At 44.6% G+C, this 19,301-nt stretch overlaps 1 protein-coding gene across 1 annotated transcript in view; it reads right to left on the bottom strand.

The window, feature by feature from the left end:
• The window catches only part of LEKR1 (leucine, glutamate and lysine rich 1), a 108,047-nt gene extending 90,961 nt beyond the window's left edge, over positions 1-17,086 (bottom strand). The window contains exons 1-2 of the mRNA XM_015409552.1: positions 17,050-17,086; positions 942-1,156 (exon numbers count right to left, since the gene is read on the bottom strand). Coding sequence (XP_015265038.1) covers positions 942-1,156 — 215 coding nt within the window. The 5' untranslated portion in view covers positions 17,050-17,086. The remainder of the gene's footprint in view (positions 1-941; positions 1,157-17,049) is intronic.
• Between the last annotated feature and the right edge of the window lie 2,215 nt (positions 17,087-19,301).

Below are 19,301 nucleotides of genomic sequence, written 5' to 3'. Positions count from 1 at the left end.
ACCTTACTTTCCAGTACTGCAATTAATCTGCATTCATCTCGCATTATAATGCATGTCTCTGCTGCAGACCAGGCATGTTACTGGAATCAGGATTTGTGTTCTAAAACTACTGGCACCACCAGCCATATGATAAACAACCAGACATCAGTGATTAAAGTTGAATGGTTCTCTTACACATTCTGTGAAACGACAAAAATGTGGGCGCTTTCCTGACCACCTCAGGCAGGCCATTCCACAAGGTGGAAGCACCACAGAGAATGTACATGAACCAGCTGTTGCCGATTTTTGCTATTTGCAGGGTGGCATCCTCAGAAGGCTTTGCTCAGATGAGCAGCACTGACGTGATGGGGCATAGCAGGAGAAGTGGTCCTGCAAGGATGTGGGTCCAAGGCTCTTAGGGGCTTTGTTGGTGACAACCAAAATTTTAAAATTAATTCAGTAACTTCAGTAACCAGTGGAGTGTCTTCTAAGTGGGTGTGACACGCACTCTTTGTGCCCAATATTAGCTGGGCTGCAGTGTCTATAAGAAGGCTGTATGAAGTCTGACTGAATGGCAGGTCTACCACTATGCATGAGAGCAAATTGCACAGGCCACACCTGGGAGGGCCACAGCACAATGTCGCTGTCCATAATGAGGAAAACCTTCCAGCAGTCAGGAAACGGGTGACTGAAAAGTTAAGTTGCACTTTCTGAGGACAGCAGGCTTTAAAATAACTTTCTGATTTTCTTTCCATGACATTATCAACTAGTGCTCAACAATCCAAGCCGCAAGCAGTGGTCTCTACAGCATGGTTCAAATGCCAGCATTTCATTAACGTGAACTCAGCTGAAAATAATACCTGATGCAAGCCATCGGGCAAGACAGCCAAAGTCTGTTCTCTTCTGAATTACATTAAGGAGCATATTCATTTGAAACCCAAGAATGAATAACATGTGCCGACCTTTCTGTTTTTGATTCACTGGCTGCTGTGCACTGGTCAAAATCTTGACTTAGGCGCTGTAGCTTTTCTTGAAGCTGGTTCTCCCGTTCCACACTTCCCTCATAAAACTTCACCTTCTCTTCCATCGCTTTGACTTTCTCTTCTAGCATTTTGAACTCATGAAGGATCAAATAGCTAACTCCACAGTATTTACACACCGTCTCATCCCGAGACATCTAGAAGAAAATAGGAGGCAACGTATTTAGGGAATACACTGAAAGGAAAAGGGCCTGTAAATGAAGGGGTGGACACAATCCTTGCTAAATCTGCACACAACACAAACACTGCGAAGGATAGCTAACACTTGAGTAGCCAGCAAAAATGGACCAGAGGGACTATGGCTGAGTGGCAGAGTATCTGCTTTGCATACAGAAGTTCCCAGGTTCAGTCCCCAGCATTATCAGGGATCAGGTCAGAGGTGATATGAAAATCCTCTGTCTCTGTCTGTGGCCCTGGAGAGACACTGCCAATCCAAGTAGACAAGACTTATTTTATTAAATATTTTAATTCGTACAAATATTTTAATTTGTACCCTGCTTTTTATCTTGGCTCAAGACTTGAGGAACCAATGGTCTTATTCAGCATAATGAAGCTTCGTGTATTCAAAATAACCTTAATAGGCTGTAAATCTGGGCTGAAATTAACAAAACGAAATTCAGCAGAGACAAATGCAAATTTCTGCATTTAGGTAAAAAGAATAAAATGCACAAGTACAAGACAAAGGATAACAACACATCTGGCCTGGCAACAGTACATGGGGAAAGACGTCTGGATTGCAGTCAACCACAAGTTGAATACTGGTCAGTAGCATGACATGGCTACAGAAAGGCTAATATGAATTAATCTGAATTAACAAAATGCATCATACCCGAGTCAAAGGAAGTAACTGTTGAACTTTATTCCATGATACTGAGATCTCAGCTGCTATACTATGTCCAGTTTTGGGTGCCCCATTTCAATAAAAACATAGACCAAATTGGAATGGGTTCAGAGGAGGTCAGGAACAGTCACGGGTATGGAAAACAAATCTTGAGAGGAAAGACTGAGCACATTTAGCCTGCAGTAGAGAAGACTGTGGGGAGACACGGCAGCACTCTTCAAGTATCTGAAGGGCAGTCAGTCACACAGAACAGGACACAGACTTATGCTCCAAAGGGCGTAATGTAATGTAGTTTCCCACTGAACATCAGGAGAAATTTCTTAATGGCAAGAACAAAATGCCCTAGCTTGGATTTCCTGCAGAGGGATAAACTAGGCCCCTTCCAGCTCTACCATTCTAAACTAATCTCAAATTAATTGGATACAGCAGCCTCAAAGGAAAGTGTAGAAGCAACTGGACCACATGGAGCTCCTGCCCCTGCCTCCCTTAACACAACCTTGTTAATATCAGCAAACAAAACGGTACAACTGAAGTCAAGGCCTGAAGCAGACCTTACGTCTGGAAAAAGGCAAAGAATGTTTCTGCTCCTTTTAGAAGGATCTGTGAAGTTTTCCTGCTCCCCTTTACATCCAATCCCGGGCCTTTTCAGCAATCAGGAGTTTAGTGGTTCATCCCAGTTCTGTGGAATATCTCTTAGGAAGTACATCTGGCTCCCTTCAGAGGCAGTCCAAAACATGTTTTAGTTCTACCTGGGCTTTGAGGGCTACACTTAAGAACATTTATTTATTTATCATTCAACTTATATACTGCTTCTTCCCGAGGGCTCAGAGCGGTTTACAGATACCTTTAAATCACCTAACTAGGGCCACAATGCAAGGGGGAGGGGTGAGTGCCCTGTGTGATTAGACCAGTAGTCCATCTAGTCCAGCATCCTGTCTCACACAGAGGCCAACCAGTTCCTCTGGTGGGCCAACAATAGGGCATAGAGGCCGAGGCCTTCCCCTGATGGTGCCTTCTAGCTCCGGGATCCGAAGGCTGCCTCTGAATGTTGCCTCTGAATGTGGAGGTTCCCCTCAGCCACCACAGCTAGTAGCCACTGACAGACTTACCCTCCATGAATCTCTCTAATCCCCCTTTAAAGCTGCCTGTGTCTTTGGCCATCACTGCATCCCCTGGCAGCGAATTCCACATTTTAATCAATCGCTATAAAAGTATTTCCTTTTGTCCTGAAATGACTGCCCATCTGCTTTACTGGATGCCTTTGAGTTCTAGTATTTTGGAACGGGAGAAATATTTCTCTTTGTCAACTTTCTCCACCCCATGCATAATTTTATAAACCTCTCCAATGTTCCCTTCTAAGCTGTGGAGTCTTGTGAACAAAAATTCTACTTTGTGAGCTACTGACATTAAAGTTGTGAGCAAGCGATTTGGCTGCTGCATAAATCATTTTGCTCTGGAGCCATCCTTCCTGAGCGGAAACAAAAATGTGTGAGCTGGAGGCTAAAAAACTGTGAGCTAGCTCACACTAACTCAGCTTAGAGGGAACACTGCTATCATGTCCCCGCTCAGCCATCTCTTTCCTGAACTGAAAAGTCCCAGACACTTCAGCCTTTCCTCACAGGGAAGCTGATCCAACCTTCTCCAATCCATTTACTTGGGCGGATTTATTCCAGTTGTTCTTTTGCTTGACTTTTTAATTATTTCAGTTGTGTAAGGTTTTATTAAGCTAAGTGGACTTTTATGCTGTTTTGCCTTGGAAGCCAAGCAGGAAAGGTGGCACATGCATGACATAAAGCAATTAATAAATAACTGCAGTGGCTTGTAACCTGAAGGGGAAGGGTGGAAAGAATGCCCTGCAGTAGAGATATCGGGAGCACAAAACCATTTTCTGCAAGGGGAATGGAATTTTTTGCCTCAGTCCTACTGTATTCTGTTCTCCTCTACATACGCAGCTGCTGTCAAGTTGCAGCTAACTTATGGTGACCCCAGCAAGGTCACTTTCAAGGAAAGTGAGAAGCAGAGGTGGTTTGCCAGTGCCTTCTTCCCCAGAGCAATCTCAGTCTTCCCTGGTAGTCTCCTGCCCAGGGTCCAACCAGGGCTGACCCTGGTTAGCTTTCAAGATATGGCGAGATCGGGCTATACCATGCTGCCTTCCCTCCCTCCATTCTCCTGTGCCACCTGCTGATTGCTGTGGACAGCAAAGACTGCTGACCAGAGATCAACAACAACGCAATAGCAGTGGTTACAATGGAGGCAGGGACAAATCTTTAGTTCTCCACTGAAGCTACTGAAAGCTATTTTCCACAGGCAATACAAACCTTAATAAGACTACTTTTCTAAATTTCAAAAGCCTTATTTCACTCACGATTCTGCATTATCATCCTCTTTGGAGGACTTTCCATTTATGTTCGTAACTCGCTATACTTCAAAAGCACTCCAAAAAAAATTATTATCGTCTCTTTGGCAAGCAGCAAGACAGCTTGGCAATACCGCATTTGTGGTCCACCCAAAACCATGAGCTGGGTAGCGTTCATAGAAGACGTCACGTGATCTACTGTATATGGGGCTTCTGAGTCATACAGAAACTACAACATTTGACAGGTGTGAAACTGCTCTTCATCTACACAGGATGTACTTCAGCACACAGCTCCATGTTTGGGTGCATTTAAGAATCCCCACAAACAAAACATCACACTTTGTTGAGAGCCCAACAACATTCCCCCCCCCCATTTTTTTCCATTTTGGTAATTTGCCCTAGCAAACGTCGACTGCTTTCATTGCTCCTGCCTGTGTAGCAGCAAAGAAATCCCCCTGAGGAGGAGGGGAGGAAACCCATTCCTTTCCAAGCTTCCCTCGGCAAGGCCTTTGTGCAACAGCAGAGCTACACAAGGAAGGGAGATCTTACTTTTACAACACCCAAGGTGGTGGAAGAGTGAGCTGGATCCAACTGGCTTTCCTGCAGGTGAAAAATCACAGAGACAGTGTCTTTGTCCAACCAGAGAGGCTATGCTTGGAATCATGTACCTACATGTACAAAAACCATGTGGACGACCAGAAAGCTGTAGTATGGCAGGGAATTGAGTGAAAGAGCTGGCTGGATCCAACCCAACATGACTTAAACTCAGAGAGTTAGCCCATCCTTATGAAGAAGGCTGAAAATTCTATCTTGAGGACGGCAGCAGGAATCCAAGTGCTATAGGATCCACACGTGCACTCAAGTTCTGCATATGCTCCAGAGCTCCCAGCAGCCCCCTCGTGCCCCTCCACAGCCTCTACCAGCCTTTGGAGAATGATCTGAAGCTGATTACTGCACAAGGACTTCTAGCCGAAAGGTGACATCTCAAGAGCAATGTTCCCTCTAAGCTGTGGAGTCTTGTGAGCAAACATTCTGCTTTGTGAACTACTGGCTTTAAAGTTGTGAGCAAACAATTTGGCTGCTGCATAAATTAGTTTGCTCTGGAGCCATCCTTCCTGAGCGAAGATAAAAATGTGTGAGCTGGAGGCTAAAAAACGGTGAGCTAGCTCACACTAACTCAGCTTAGAGGGAACACTGCTCAAGAGCCCCCTGGACACTCAAAACATCCATGCACACACAGAGAAACTCAGACCAAGATACTTTCCAGAATCCCAAGTATATTGTGCTTCTCTGGCTCTGTAGAGATAAACACAGAAACACTGGCACCGTCTTTTTTTTTTTTCAAGTGCACATAGGAGCTGCCCTGCGGGATCAGCTTTCTGGCAGCTCACAAGCAGGGCATGACAGGTGATGGTCTCCCCTGCTGTTTCCCATCAACACCTGGTACTCAGAAAGAGGTTGTCTCTGAATACTGAGGTCCCACTGAGGTATCATTATTTGTATTATGGAGCCATAGAAGCAACCAGAGGACACTTTTCAGCTTTCAAGAAGTACACTCTGCTACATGCACAGTCTCAGCAGGTAGGAGTCCAGCAATGAGGCACAAAGGGATTTGGATAGCTGGAAGAAATGGCTGTCTGGAATAAAGACCCCTCAGTCAGGACATAGGGAAAGGCAGAGGCAGAGAGAAAGGGGAGCAAGCAGTGACATGGACTCAGCCATGGCCCTCTCCCGAACAATCTATTAAATTAATTAAATGCACCACACCAACAAAGCACTCTTCTGAGATTACAGGCGGCCTTTAATAGGACAAAATGTAATCTCTATTCAGCCCAAATCATAAGAACATAAGAGGTGCCATGCTGGATCAGACCAACGGTCTATCTAGTACAGCATCCTGTTTTACACAATAGCCAATCAGTTGTCCAGCAGGGCCAACAAACAGGGCACAGAGGCTCAGTCCTTCTCCTGAAGTTGCCTTCCAGCACTGGTATTCAGAACATGGACGTTTCCTTAAGCCATCACAGCTAGTAGCCTCTGTTGGACCTATCCTCCATGAATCTTTCTAATCCCTTTTTAAAACCACCTGTGCTAGTGGCTATTGCTATATCCACTGGCAGTGAATGCCACCATTTAAGTACTCTTGCAACAGGAATTAAAGTTTTGGGTTGTTTATGAATCAGCTATGGGATTCCCCCCATGAAAACATGTGGAAGCATCATCACATCTGTATCAAAGAAAGCAGAAGAGATACATAATGTATCACGCACCCTTTGTGAGATACGAAGAGGCAAAGGGAACTTTGAGCCCTGAAAATTTGTACCCCAAATATCTTGTTGGTCTCTAAGTTACTACTGGACTCATACCGAGCTCTTCTACCACTGACCAACATCACTACCTTCTGAAATAATCCACCATGTTTCCATGAATGCGGCATGCTTATTTTAACAGTATAAACTAGAAAAATTAGGAGGAACCAAAACAAAAAAGGGATAAAGAAGATCAGATAAAGAAAACTTATTCTGAGAAGAGGAAGAAGGAAAATATTCAAACATAAACAAAATGAGCAAGAGAGGGTAAAATGGTTTGGCTGCAATCAAAACAAAACAAAAAGATGAGGAAAGCTTTACTGTAAAAATGAGCCACCACCAGATGAAGGATATCAATAGCATACCTCAACCACCCTTTGACAAGCTCCGTCCAAAACGATGGTTCTAGGTCCTTGCTCCACCAAGCTTTATTTATCCTAATTCTTCTCTATTTTATTTTTATTTTTTTGCTTCACAAAGCCTGATCATAGCTACGGTGGCTCTGAAGGAAATGAAAAATTAATTCTATTTTTCCTGGCAGTTACAACTTGTGCTTGGAAATATGAAGCTGCTATTCAGAATAAATACCATAAGGTTCCAAAGTACTAAAATTACTTATTGAAAGGGGACAAACTGAGCTGTAATGTGAAGGGAAGGGAGGGCCTGTTATCCTGAAAAGAACACCGTGATGCCTTACAGTACCGCCCCTTCTGTCTTTCAAAATAAACAGTTATAGACATTTCACTGTATGCCCTGGGGAGGGAGGGGGAGAACTCTATTCAGCATCTATCTGAAAATGTGACAGTGTTAATTTCTTAATGAACAACATGCACTGAAAGAGTTTCAGGAGGGAAGCTGTGCTGGTCTGCCACAGAAGAGCGAGATTCGAGTCCAGCGGTGGAAGAACGTGCCGTCAAGTCATAGCCGACTTATGGCAACCCCATAGGGTTGGTGGAGATTGTTGTGGAATTAGGGCTGGACTGAGCCTCAGTCCTCTGCTAAACTTCTGGTACACCTATGATAACTTTAATTTCTATAGCAATTAGCCTGTATCATTGAATCTGTAGTTCTGTTTCCCAGGAGGCTTCCCAGGAGGTGCTGTGGCCTTCGGGATAACACTATACATGACTTCTGCCTTACATGACTTCTGCCTTTTGGAATGTTTCTACACTATCAAAGTCTAAATAAAGTATCTGGACCTAACTTCCTGGGGCTCTCTTAGTCAGCCCTGACTCTCTGAGTCAACCTAGCTTAACCCTGACTTTCCTGACCCCAGAGATAGAAAGAAAGGGCTGACTCTGTTGTATATGTCAGATGTATGTCAAATGCTCATCACAGACTTGACCGGCAGTTACATTAGCCCCTATGGTTGGAAAAGGGTACTTAATGTCGGAATTCAGTTTTGTTCCTTGTTGTTCTGGCCAACCACCCTTCCATTATGGGTCTTGACAGAGCAACCAAGACTATCCTTTACAGAATTTCAAGTGCACTATTTATGTAATGGGGTTGTGTGGAAGTATTCTATGTTGAATACTGAAATGCTACAAAGGTGTTTTCTGACTTAAGAGTGTGTAATGGAATAAACTTAGTTTGGTTTTAGAAGAACTGTCTCCCCCTCTCTCTTGATGCAACTGGGAAGCCAGCTTCTCTCCCTCCCAAAATGAACACAGTGGAGATGGGGGTGCATGAAAAGGTTCCTGCACCCCTAATTTCCCCAATAGATACAACAGTAGCCGAGCCACACTATAGTCCAACAAAAAGTATAAGTATGTGTCTCCACAGTAGTACATAAAAAATAATTTACATCATTATAAAGATTTATTTTACAGTGCTGACACCAAACATTAAATACTAAGTGAGAAATCAGTTGGGGGAATTTACATATCACCAAGTACCAGTTCAAATAACTACACAATAAGTTGGCAATTTAAAAATCCAACTTGGCAGTAATTTACTGTGAAATGTAGTCAATCTTCATAACGCTCAGTAAAGAGCTGTTGATGAAGAGAGATGTTGAAACGGGGTGCCAGCTCTACTCCCATTTCCAAGTTTTCTTCTTCTCACATTTCAATTGCGGCATACCAAAAGCTTTCACATCTCAATTGCAGCACATCAATAGCTTAAACAATGTTCCAAACAGCAGTCGTGAGGGTTTTCAAGGCAAGAGACATGCCATTGCCTGCCTCCATGCCACAACCCTCGTTTTCTTTGGACGTCTCCCATCCAAATACTGGCCAGAGCTGACCCTGCTTAGCTTCTGAGACCTACATAAGAACATAAGAGATGCCAATGTTGGATCAGGCCAAAGGCCCATCCAGCCCAACACTCTGTGTCACACAGTAGCCAGAAATACCAGTGCCATCAGGAGGTCCACCAGTGGGGCCAGGACATTAGAAGCCCTCCCACTGTTGACCCCGCTTAGCACCAAGATGACAGAGCATCACTTGCCCCACAGCCCCTATCTATACCTTGTGGCTAATAGCCACTGATGGACCTGATGAGATCGGGCTAGCCTGGGCTGTCCAGGTCACGGTTGAGTCCAGTAGCACCTTAGAGACCAACAAGATTTTTGGTGTATAAGCTTTCGAGAGTCAACAATATCTGACAAAGAGAGCTTGAAAGATTATACCCCAAAAATCTTGTTGATCTCTAAGGTGGTACTGGACTTGAATCTAATATGCACTGAGCTTTGCTAATAACACTGTTTCCAAATGAAAATCTGAACTGCATGCTCTTGATTTTCCCTTCTCTGTACACCCTCAACATTTAAAAGTTGAGGACAGAGTCAGGAATCTGTTATAATTGCAGTTTTACTCCCTGGCGTACATTCCTTCATGCAGAAATACATAAATAAATAACTGCTTTCTGACCAAAGAATGGTTAGAAATATTCCAAATACAGGTAGGCAACATAACAGACCAATCTGACAATGAATCTCTGTTTAGAGCCAGACCCGGCCAGAACCTTAAAAGGCATTTGATTCCCACCTAGGGGATTTGTGCCAATGATTTCAAAATGAGGTCCAGTTCAGCCGCATTTCAATAACAGCAAGAGCCCCGACTCTCAGCCATCTCACAAACTGCACAGCAACAAAACCAGATTTGTACCGTTACTGAGAGCTGCAGTAAACAATGGCTGTGTGACTCTACAATGGGGCATAAATTTCCATGCACCTGTGTGTCACGCTTTACATTTTGGGAGGTACGCTTGAAAACTCTCAGGCATATGTCTCTATTTGCACAGTGTGCAACAAGTTCCTCTTCAGGGAACTTCTTATGCATTCTTTCTTTAAAAGAAGAAATTAAAAGCTATTATCAGAACCTGAATTTGTCCACAGACAACAGATTCAAGGCAGGGATAAATCTTAGCTTAATCTTTCAAGCTCTGCTCCAGCCCCAAATCCACAGGAATCAATGGATGCTTAATAGATGGTCACCGTATACATCAAAGGCCTGAAAGCACGGCAAAAAGCAGAGGCATGAGAAGCCAGCAAACAGTGAGATATTACTACATACATGCACCTGAGTGATCTACAAGAGGCGCTCTCTCTCTCTCTCTCTCTCTCTCTCTCTCTCTCTCTCTCTCTCTCCTACAATTCCTTCTCCCCTTCTGCGATTTGGGCTACAAAAATCTGTCAAACAATTTCCCACACCACATGCATGTGATGAAGTGAGCTTATGCTGGAATAAACTGCATTAGTCTTTAAAGTGCCACCAGACTTCTCCTTAACAATGGATGAACAATTCAGAAAGGCCTTAATGCAATTATTTCAGTGCTACTATATCTTATTTTATCATCTGTAGACACAAAATCCCAAAAAGCATTAAAATGGAATTTTAAAATATTGCTGCATGTCTGAGCGTCTGTGACACTCAATAAGAACCCACACCTGCCTGCGTCTGTCTACCTAAGACTTGCCCATGTGCGTTTTCTCTCACTACCTCCACAGTCGCTCAAAAGTATACTGTTCACGTGGAGAATATAAATGAGCACGGACCTAGAGAATGATGTACTTTCATTTGTTCTTATTATTACCACTACCTTGTTGCCGTAATAATAAATGCCTGCCTGCTTGCCTGCCGACCACTACCTTGTGTTCAGATATACACTGCCTCTGTTCATGGAAGTTCATTTAGCTATTAGGGCTAGCATATTTCGACAGACCACTCCTCCATAAAGTTGTGTAATCATTTTTTTTTTAAGTAATCTAATCAAGCTGCAGTAGACATTTCTCAGAAGCAGCATTCCTTACTGTGAAGCTGCAAATGAACATGTATATATTTAGAGATCCTCATAGGAAAGAGAGACCGGACAGCTGAGTAGGGTAAGGGCCACCTAGGGGCAGAGAGAAGCAGAGAGGCATCTAAAAGAACACAAAGCAGAGGACAGGGAACAGCGGGCGCAACATTTTAAGTCAAAAGGGAGGTCATATGGAAAGGCGAGAAGGCACAGGCAAGGAAAGAATCAGGCAAGGAGTCAATGAAGAGCCAGCCTGGGGTAGCGGTTGGACTAGGGTCTGGGAGCCCCAGGTTCAAATCCCCACTCTGCCGCGGAAGCTTGTTGGGTGACCTTGGGTGAATTGCATGCTCTCAGCCTAACCTACCCCATAGGGTTGCTGTGAGGATAAAACGGAGAAGGGGTATAAATAATGCAAATAAACACATCTTTGTGCTAAAGAAGCAAATGAGATGTCCCATTTCAAGTGGTGCACCTTCCCTTTTCACAAAGAGCCACAGATCTGGTACACCTTGTTCTTCACCACCAGGGAATGACAATCAGCGTCCCAGATGACCCAGAGCGACCCAGATGACCCACAGCCTATCCCACGCCCTGCCTGCACAGTCCCTGGTCCAGTGACCAGCACTCTGCACTTGCTGACTGTGTGCGAGCTCTTCTGATCCAGCAAGGGAACCTGTGTGTTGAATCCTGGTCCCCTACACAGATCTCCTTGGTGATCAGTACAGCCTGGGTCCGGTGTTCCCCAGAGCAGCAGAAATGAGTGGTGAGCTGCCAGTGCCCTGACTTTACACCTTGGCAGGACAAAAACCAAAGCAAGCATGCCTCCACAGCTCAATGTTTTACAGTGCTGACACCAAACATTAAATACTAAGTGAGAATCACAGAATCACAGAGTTGGGAGGGGCCATACAGGCCATCTAGTCCAACCCCCTGCTCAATGAAGGATCAGCCTAGAGCATCCCTGACAAGTGTTTGTCCAGCCGCTGCTTAAAGACTGCCAGTGAGGGGGAGCTCACCACCTCCCTGTCAGCGAGCTGCCATTGTGTTCTGTGTTACCTGTACGGCTGTACAGTTCATTCCCCCCCCCTCTGCCTGCTAGCTTGTATTTTACTTTGCTGTAACGCTTAAGCCAAGCATCTGGAGGACGTGGTGTAGGAGGTGAGCTTGAATGCTAGCTTGTTGCTTTTAGAGCCTGGGAATTGCACCTATGTTATGTCTGGAGATAGTAGTGTTCCCAGGGATTGAGCGCGCACCCGTTTCCATTTACCCGCCAGCGGGAAAGTGATCCATTGGTTGGTACCTTGTTTGAATCTCTTTATTATGCTTGTTCTAGCTGTTTGTACCCATTCCTAACAAAGGACTTGTTTGAGTATCTTTCCAAAGCTTTGAAATAAATTTTGCTTTTCTGAAACGTGGATTTATTCTCGATGCTTGGGGAATCCAACACTCCCTAGGCAGCTGATTCCACTGTTGAACAACTCTTACTGTAAAAAAAAATATATTATCTAATATCCAGCCAGTACCTTCCCACCCTTAATTTAAACCCATTCTTGCGAGCCCTATCTTCTGCCACCAACAGGAACAGCTCCCTACCCTCCTCTAAGCGACAGCCCCCCAAATACTTAAAGAGAGCAATCATGTCCCCCACTCCCACGTCGACATCATCAGCTGGCTGGCAGTGGATTGGAGCCCCCCCAAATTGGGGGAATCCTGCCCTGACCGGGGGTCTGGAAACTCTAAGCTTTACCCCAGGTTTGAATCCCCACTCTGCCATGGAAGCTTGCTGAGTGACCATGGGCCAGTCACGCAAGCGCTGCCTAGCCTACCTCGCAGGGTTGTTGTGAAGATTAAATAGAGGGGAGGAGAATGATACGAACTGCTTTGGGTCCCCATTGGGGAGAAAGGTGGGATATGAATGAAGTAAATAATGGGGGGGACCTAATAACTCCAAAGTATACCAGGGGGATAATTTAGACCAGGAGGACGTTGGGGAGCAATTTCATTGATGGCTTCAGAGAGACAGTCCCCTATCAGGTCATCCAATGAATCACCGGGGGGCATCAGATTCTGCAGAGCATTCTGAAACCCAATTGGATCCATTAGTCTCCATAGGCAAGCATAAATCTACTCACCACCTACACAGGAAGGGGCTGGGATACTTGGCCAGGTCTTCAGAGCAAAGCAATCTGACCATGGCACTTCAGCTTTAGCAATCAGATCCATATCCATCCGCACACCAAAGATCAAATTAGGGTTGCCAAGTCATTTATACTCACCGGCGGGGGACTGTCCCTGGGCTCCGGGAGTCACTGCGGGATGTGTACGCGCTTGCGCAAAGTGCGCACGCGCCGCCTGCACATCACAGGAAGTGACGCATGACATAGAGCAAGTTGGGGCGTGGCCCCGATCGGCAGAGGGAAAACCATAGTTTCCCCTCTGCCGATCGGGGCCACGCCCCCAACGTGCTCTACGTGGTTGCGTCACCTCTGGTGACGCTAGGGTTGCCAAATCTCTTTTGGCCAGGAGCGGGGGGCTCCCAGCCGGCGTCTGGGTGTGCGCGCGCACCGCGTGCGCGTCACCCGGAAGTTACGTCACACACTGGGGCGGGGCCACAGCCATTTGAGGGGAAAACTCTTTGTTTTCCCCTCAAATGGCCTTGGCCCTGCCCCCAGCATGCGACGTCACTTCCGGGTGACGCGCACGCGGGGGTGGGGTTTCCCCAGGGCCCGATTTTTGTCGCGTCGAAAATCGGGCCGTCAAAGCGGGGGATTCCCCGCCCCCCTGGCACCATTTGGCAACCTAGGTGACACAGCCACGCTGCGCTTCGGGGGGCGGGGTTCCCCCAGGGCCCGATTCCACGGCGGCGGAAATCGGGCCTCCAAAGAGGGGGGTTTGCCCACCACCCGCCCCCACTTGGCAGCCCTAGATCAAATCCAGTGTGCGGCCTGCTTGGTGTGTGGGAACTGAAACAATCTGGAAGAGTCCTAGTACTGCCATGGAAGACACCAGGTCCAAAGCCTGTGAAGAGGTAGCTGCATCGGCATAGTCCCCCAGTACTATCAGTCTCGGGAACTCCAAGGCCCAGCCTGCTACCGCCTCCAACAGGCTCAGCAAACATACTGTGATTACTGGTCATACCATTGAGAAGACTCTTTTGTTGATGCATAAGAAATGAATGGAAATGGGTCTACGGCACAACTATTAATTTATGTATTACAGAAATACCTTCTGTTTCATTGAACTTTTCCCTAGCTTCTAATCTCGTCCCGTCCCCCCGCCAGAGGTCCACAAACAGGTATACAGGCTGTTCTAACAGAAAAATAGTTGCAATGTATTGAAATGTTTTCATTTTACTATACAGAAGTATAATTTTTCAGTTTTATAAAACTATTAAAATTCAGACCTGACTCTATAACAAAAGAACAAAATAGTCTAGCTTTTAATGTCAAATTTGTCAATAGCACAAATGGCCCAATATAATATTTTCTCAAAAGAATACAACCCCCCCCCCAAATAAAAGGATTAAGAAACAAAGGGTACGACAATGTATAGTACACACACACACACACACACACACACACACAACCCATATACATCCAGTCCATTCCAGCTGTTTTCCTTATTTTTGTCCAGGTTCTTCTAACCATCTTTCAGTCTTTCCTAACAACAGAACTCTACCAGCCACAGAAATCAAAAGAAAATTTACATATTTATTTAAAACATATTTATGCCACCTTTCCACCCAATCTTTGCCCAGACTCACACACACACACACACACACACGCAAAAATCCCTCCTTAATTGCTTGGCATAAATAACGTAGCTGTTTAAAAACTGTCTCATGAAAATTATTAATGATTCTGTTGAGGTGCAGCCAATTATCTTTCCAAAGACAAATTTCAATGTCTTTTAAGAGAAAGATATACAAGATGGAAACCATACTCCTCAGCATATTTAATAGGAAGGTAAATCCCAGAGTTCAAAGGGATGCTACTTTCTAGTTAAGTATGCCTAGGATTCCAAACTTAATTGCACCTACTGTCAAACTATAAAAATGGTTATCGTGAGGCGCCTTTTAGGAAGGATTTGGTTTATTTTAGGGGTTTTTTTTAAGCCCTTCATGCACGGATGTATTAGGCTGTAATTATTGTACCATAACACCCCCTCCAATATAAAATACTTTAAAGTTTTGGCAGCATAGCTAAATATCCAAAAGCATCAAACTTCAGGTAATATGATGTCTGAAGCCATTACATTTTAATCCTAAACAGGAAGAGGCCTTATAAAGAATCTAGTCAGATTTGACTGGACTGTTTTTGTCATTTATATAATAAGGAACAATATTAAATCATTTGCATCTGATATAACCAGCCAGTGAAAGACTAGGCCCTGAGAGGCCCAGGTCTGAATTCCCATTCTGTCATGGAAACTCTCTGGGTGACATTGGGCCGGAGTCACCCTCAGCCTATCCTAACTCACAGGTTTATTAGTGTGAGGAGGACACATGCACACGCATGAGGGAATGGATCTGCACAGGGACACAACCCCCTACGCTTTTATTGAACATATGACAAACTGAATTGTTTTTAAACTGAGAATCGACTTGAACTATTAATAACAACAGTAAATATAAAAAAATGATAAGAGAAAGAATGGTATTTGTAGTTTGAAAATACTGTCTTGGAACTCCTGTTGTTTGTTTATTTATTATTTATTTATTTATTTGATTTCTATCCCGCCTTCCCCGCAAGCGGGCTCAGGGCAGGTTACAAAGTCACACAAAACTCATGACCAAAACAACAATAAATAGAAGTTTAACAATAAAATTTGGAGCTGCGGTGGCTCAAGTGGTTAAGACGCTGAACTGCAGGCTGTGGAAGATCGGTAGTTCAGCAGTTCGAGACCCGGGTGCCGCATGACGGAGTGAGCTCCCGTCTCTAGTTCCAGCTCCTGCCAACCTAGCAGTTCGAAAGCAAGAAATTGCAAGTAGATAAATAGGGACCGCTTCAGTGGGAAGGTAACAGCGTTCCGTGCGCCTTGGAGTTTAGTCATGCCGGCCACATGACCACGGAAACGTCTTCGGACAGCGCTGGCTCTTTGGCTTTGAAACGGAGATGAGCACCGCAACCCTAGAGTTGGACTTGACTGGCTTTCGAGCAAGGGAACTTTATCTTTACCTTTAACAATAAAATTAACAGTAAGATCAACCACGTAGCAAACCAGAGCGAGCTTGCCTAGATAACAAAGTTCAGATGGAAGCATTTCAGAGTGGCGACGCTGCGTGGTTCGCTCGATTAAGAAAATCAGCGCTGTCAGTAGGGGAGGCAAGGATGGATTTGGAGGATGTCCAGTGCCTCAACCAAAAGCCCAACAGAACAGCTCCATTTTACAGGCCCTGAGGAACTGTCACAGATCCCACAGGACCCTGATCTCAAGTGGGAGCTTGCTCCACCAGGCAGGGGCCAGAGCCGAAAAGACCCCAGCCCCAGTTGAGGCTAACAGGACGTCCTTCGGCCCGGGGACAACTAAAAGATGTTGGCCACTGGAGCAAAAGGCTCTGCAGGGCACATATGGGGAAAGGAGGTCCCGAAGATATGCTGCTGCGTTCTGCACCAGTTCACAAGTTAATTGTCTTTGGAGTTTGAAACAGAAAACTGGTAACATGAGAAGTGTACATACTATGCTAATATATTCATATAAACCAAGGCTCTCCCACCCACGGGTTGCATACAAACCAGATTTATTTATTTTTTTACTGGATCTCCAGCAGCTAACTATGATATGGTCCACATTGTATTTCTGTAACCTGGCAATATTTAGCATTAAACTTCAGGGTTTTCCCAGGAAAAGTACCTCATTAAAAAGGAACAAACTCTGTGATTTGAGTGGCCCCAAACGACCTCCCTCATTTCAGAGCCTTTCCTTTTTTATCATCTTTCAGCAGAAACTAAATTTGGTAACTCCCATTCTTTTCCATTTCAAGGTCATTACCCTTCTCCACCAGTTTCAGTGCTGCGTCAGATTTGTTAAGAGTCTGTACTGATTTTCATCGCACAAATTATAACTTTTTTTAAAAAAACTGAATGCCACACTTCCAAGAGGAACAATGTATACACACAGGCTATGTGCAAATATTAGTACCAGGGCAAATGCAGTTAATTAGGCACATTAATAAACTGCAAAGAAACCAGCAACCGTACCATTCTATATTGATGTCAGTGCAATTACACTGATCGTGTTAGTATGAAAAGCAGAATGACATCAAGTTTTTCCACTGTAGCATACCTTCTGTAATTCCTCCGGTAATGGATGCACAGGAACATGTCGGTCCATGGTCTTCTAGGACTTAAGGGTAGAACACTACTGCCAAACAAAACCATTAAGAGATTATAAATAAAGAAAAATTAGGTGAAACTGGGAGGGGGGGGGAGTAACACAGATACAACATCTTGGTTTCTAACAGAACTGTCTAAACGGCTTATTTTTCCAACTCCACTGTACCAATCCTGTGATAGCAACCACATATGGAAACAGGTGCCAGACATTTACAAAACGAACACAAAAGCCAACAATGTGTACAAGGGGAGGGTCAAGAGGCAAGCCCACACCCAGCCTACAAGAGTGGGACAGCTACTTTTTCAGAGGGAGGGGAGATCAGTCTCAGTCCTCCCATCAGGCAGATGCTGTGATAGCTCTGGTGCCTACATACGTTCCGTTGACTATCTCTTGTTAGAAGAAAAGGAAGTAGCAACTCAACTGAGTATGGGTATTCCCACCACTATACACCTCAAGGTAACTGGTCCTGGGCCTCTTGCTCCCTGCTGAGAAACCATTCCTTTTCTGAGATCCTCTTCCTCAGGATACTCCTCTCCCTTTAGGTGTGGGGCTGCTGGAGGAAGACTTTTTTCTGTCATGGTGCCTCAGTTGTGAAACTCCCTCCCTTGGCACCAACTTTATTCTCTTATAGGTTCCGAGGCAAAGATCTTGCCACTGTGGTGTACACCCTGCTAGCCTCTACATTAGATTGCTGCAATGCAGTTTACATAAGGCTCCCTTGAACAATGTTCAAAAGCTACAAGCAGTACAGACAACAGCACTCCAGTCTTGTTCAAATCCCCACTCGTGCCATAGAAGCTTGCTGGGTGACCTTGGGCAAGTCACACTCTCAACCTAACCTACCTCACAGGGTTCTTGTGAGAATAAAATTGAGGAGAATGGTATAAGCTGCCTTGCTTTGGGTCCTCATTGGGGAGAAAGATGGGGTACAAATGAATCAAATAAATAAAAGAAGGCATCTCAGTTGTGGCACCAAAATTATCCCCACCTAGGGCAGATTTGGTTGTCATCTTCTATTACTGTCTTCTACCACCCAGTGAAGACTTTCCTGTTTTGTTCAGCATTTCCTCCTTCCTATTCATGTGTTTTTACACCTGTGTCCATCAATGTTCCCTCTAAGCTATGGAGTCTTGTGAGCAAAAATTCTACTTTGTGAGCTACTGGCATTGAAGTTGTGAGTGAGCGACTTGACTGCTGCATAAATTAGTTTGTTCCGGAGCCATCCTTCCTGAGCTAAGACAAAAAACTGTGAGCTAGCTCAGACTAACTCAGCTTAGAGGGAACATTGGTGTCCATACATTTATGTTTTTATTTTATATAAATAAAAATATATATGAATTTAAAACATGTTTTAATATGAACGGCTTGCTGCCTTGGGGACCCTGAACTTGGTGGAAAGGCAGCATACAAATGTTCCAAATAAATAAAGTCAAAGCAATCTTATTAATACAACCACCTCACTTAAAAAAACAATGATAATAACTGAGGTGATTGTTGTAGCAGATGGTGGCACTGCTGCTTTAATGGCATGTTTTATGATTTAATGGGTTTTTGGTTTTTCTTATTAGCAGTTTTTATGTAATGCTGTATGTTATTGTGAGCCTTGAACATTTTATGTGAAAGGCTGGGATAGAAACAGTAACCCAATACAAGCCTAAGAATACAATCTCATGTCTACTTACCTTAGGGGAAGATCCACTGGGACTTATTTCTAAGGAAACACAGATTCAATTGGGCTGTATGTCTTCACAAATTTACACTTTCTCTCCCAAACACTCATCATGGGAGACGATTGCTCCTAGCAACTTCACTTGGAAGTGTCTGACAATCTCATAGATGAAGGGGGAGGGGGTCTCTTGCTACCATTCAGCTACACAGCCTTCCTTCTTGCTCCTTAAGAGGTCAGGCCAATGGGGGGGGGGGGGGGTCTCTAGAGCCAAATGAAACACATGGGTCCCTTACAAGGTCAACAGCAGAGGGAGAACATACTAGTCACTGTACTTTCAATACTGAAGATTTCAGTTAACGCACAAAAACAAAAAGAATCAATGGAAGCCAAACTGGATCATGTTATTTTGTGTTGGGGTGGGGAAGCACAGTCTTTCCCCACACTAATTGTTCTCCACTTGAAAATTTCCCCTCTTTATTGAATAAATTCAGCTGTCCTCATAGTAGAATGAGGTTGCATGTAACCCCAGGGT

The sequence above is a fragment of the Gekko japonicus genome, unplaced genomic scaffold (genome assembly GCF_001447785.1).
Source record: "Gekko japonicus isolate JY-2015 unplaced genomic scaffold, Gekko_japonicus_V1.1 scaffold1446, whole genome shotgun sequence".
NCBI lineage: Eukaryota > Metazoa > Chordata > Lepidosauria > Squamata > Gekkonidae > Gekko > Gekko japonicus.
This window is presented reverse-complemented; position numbering and strand designations above follow the sequence as displayed.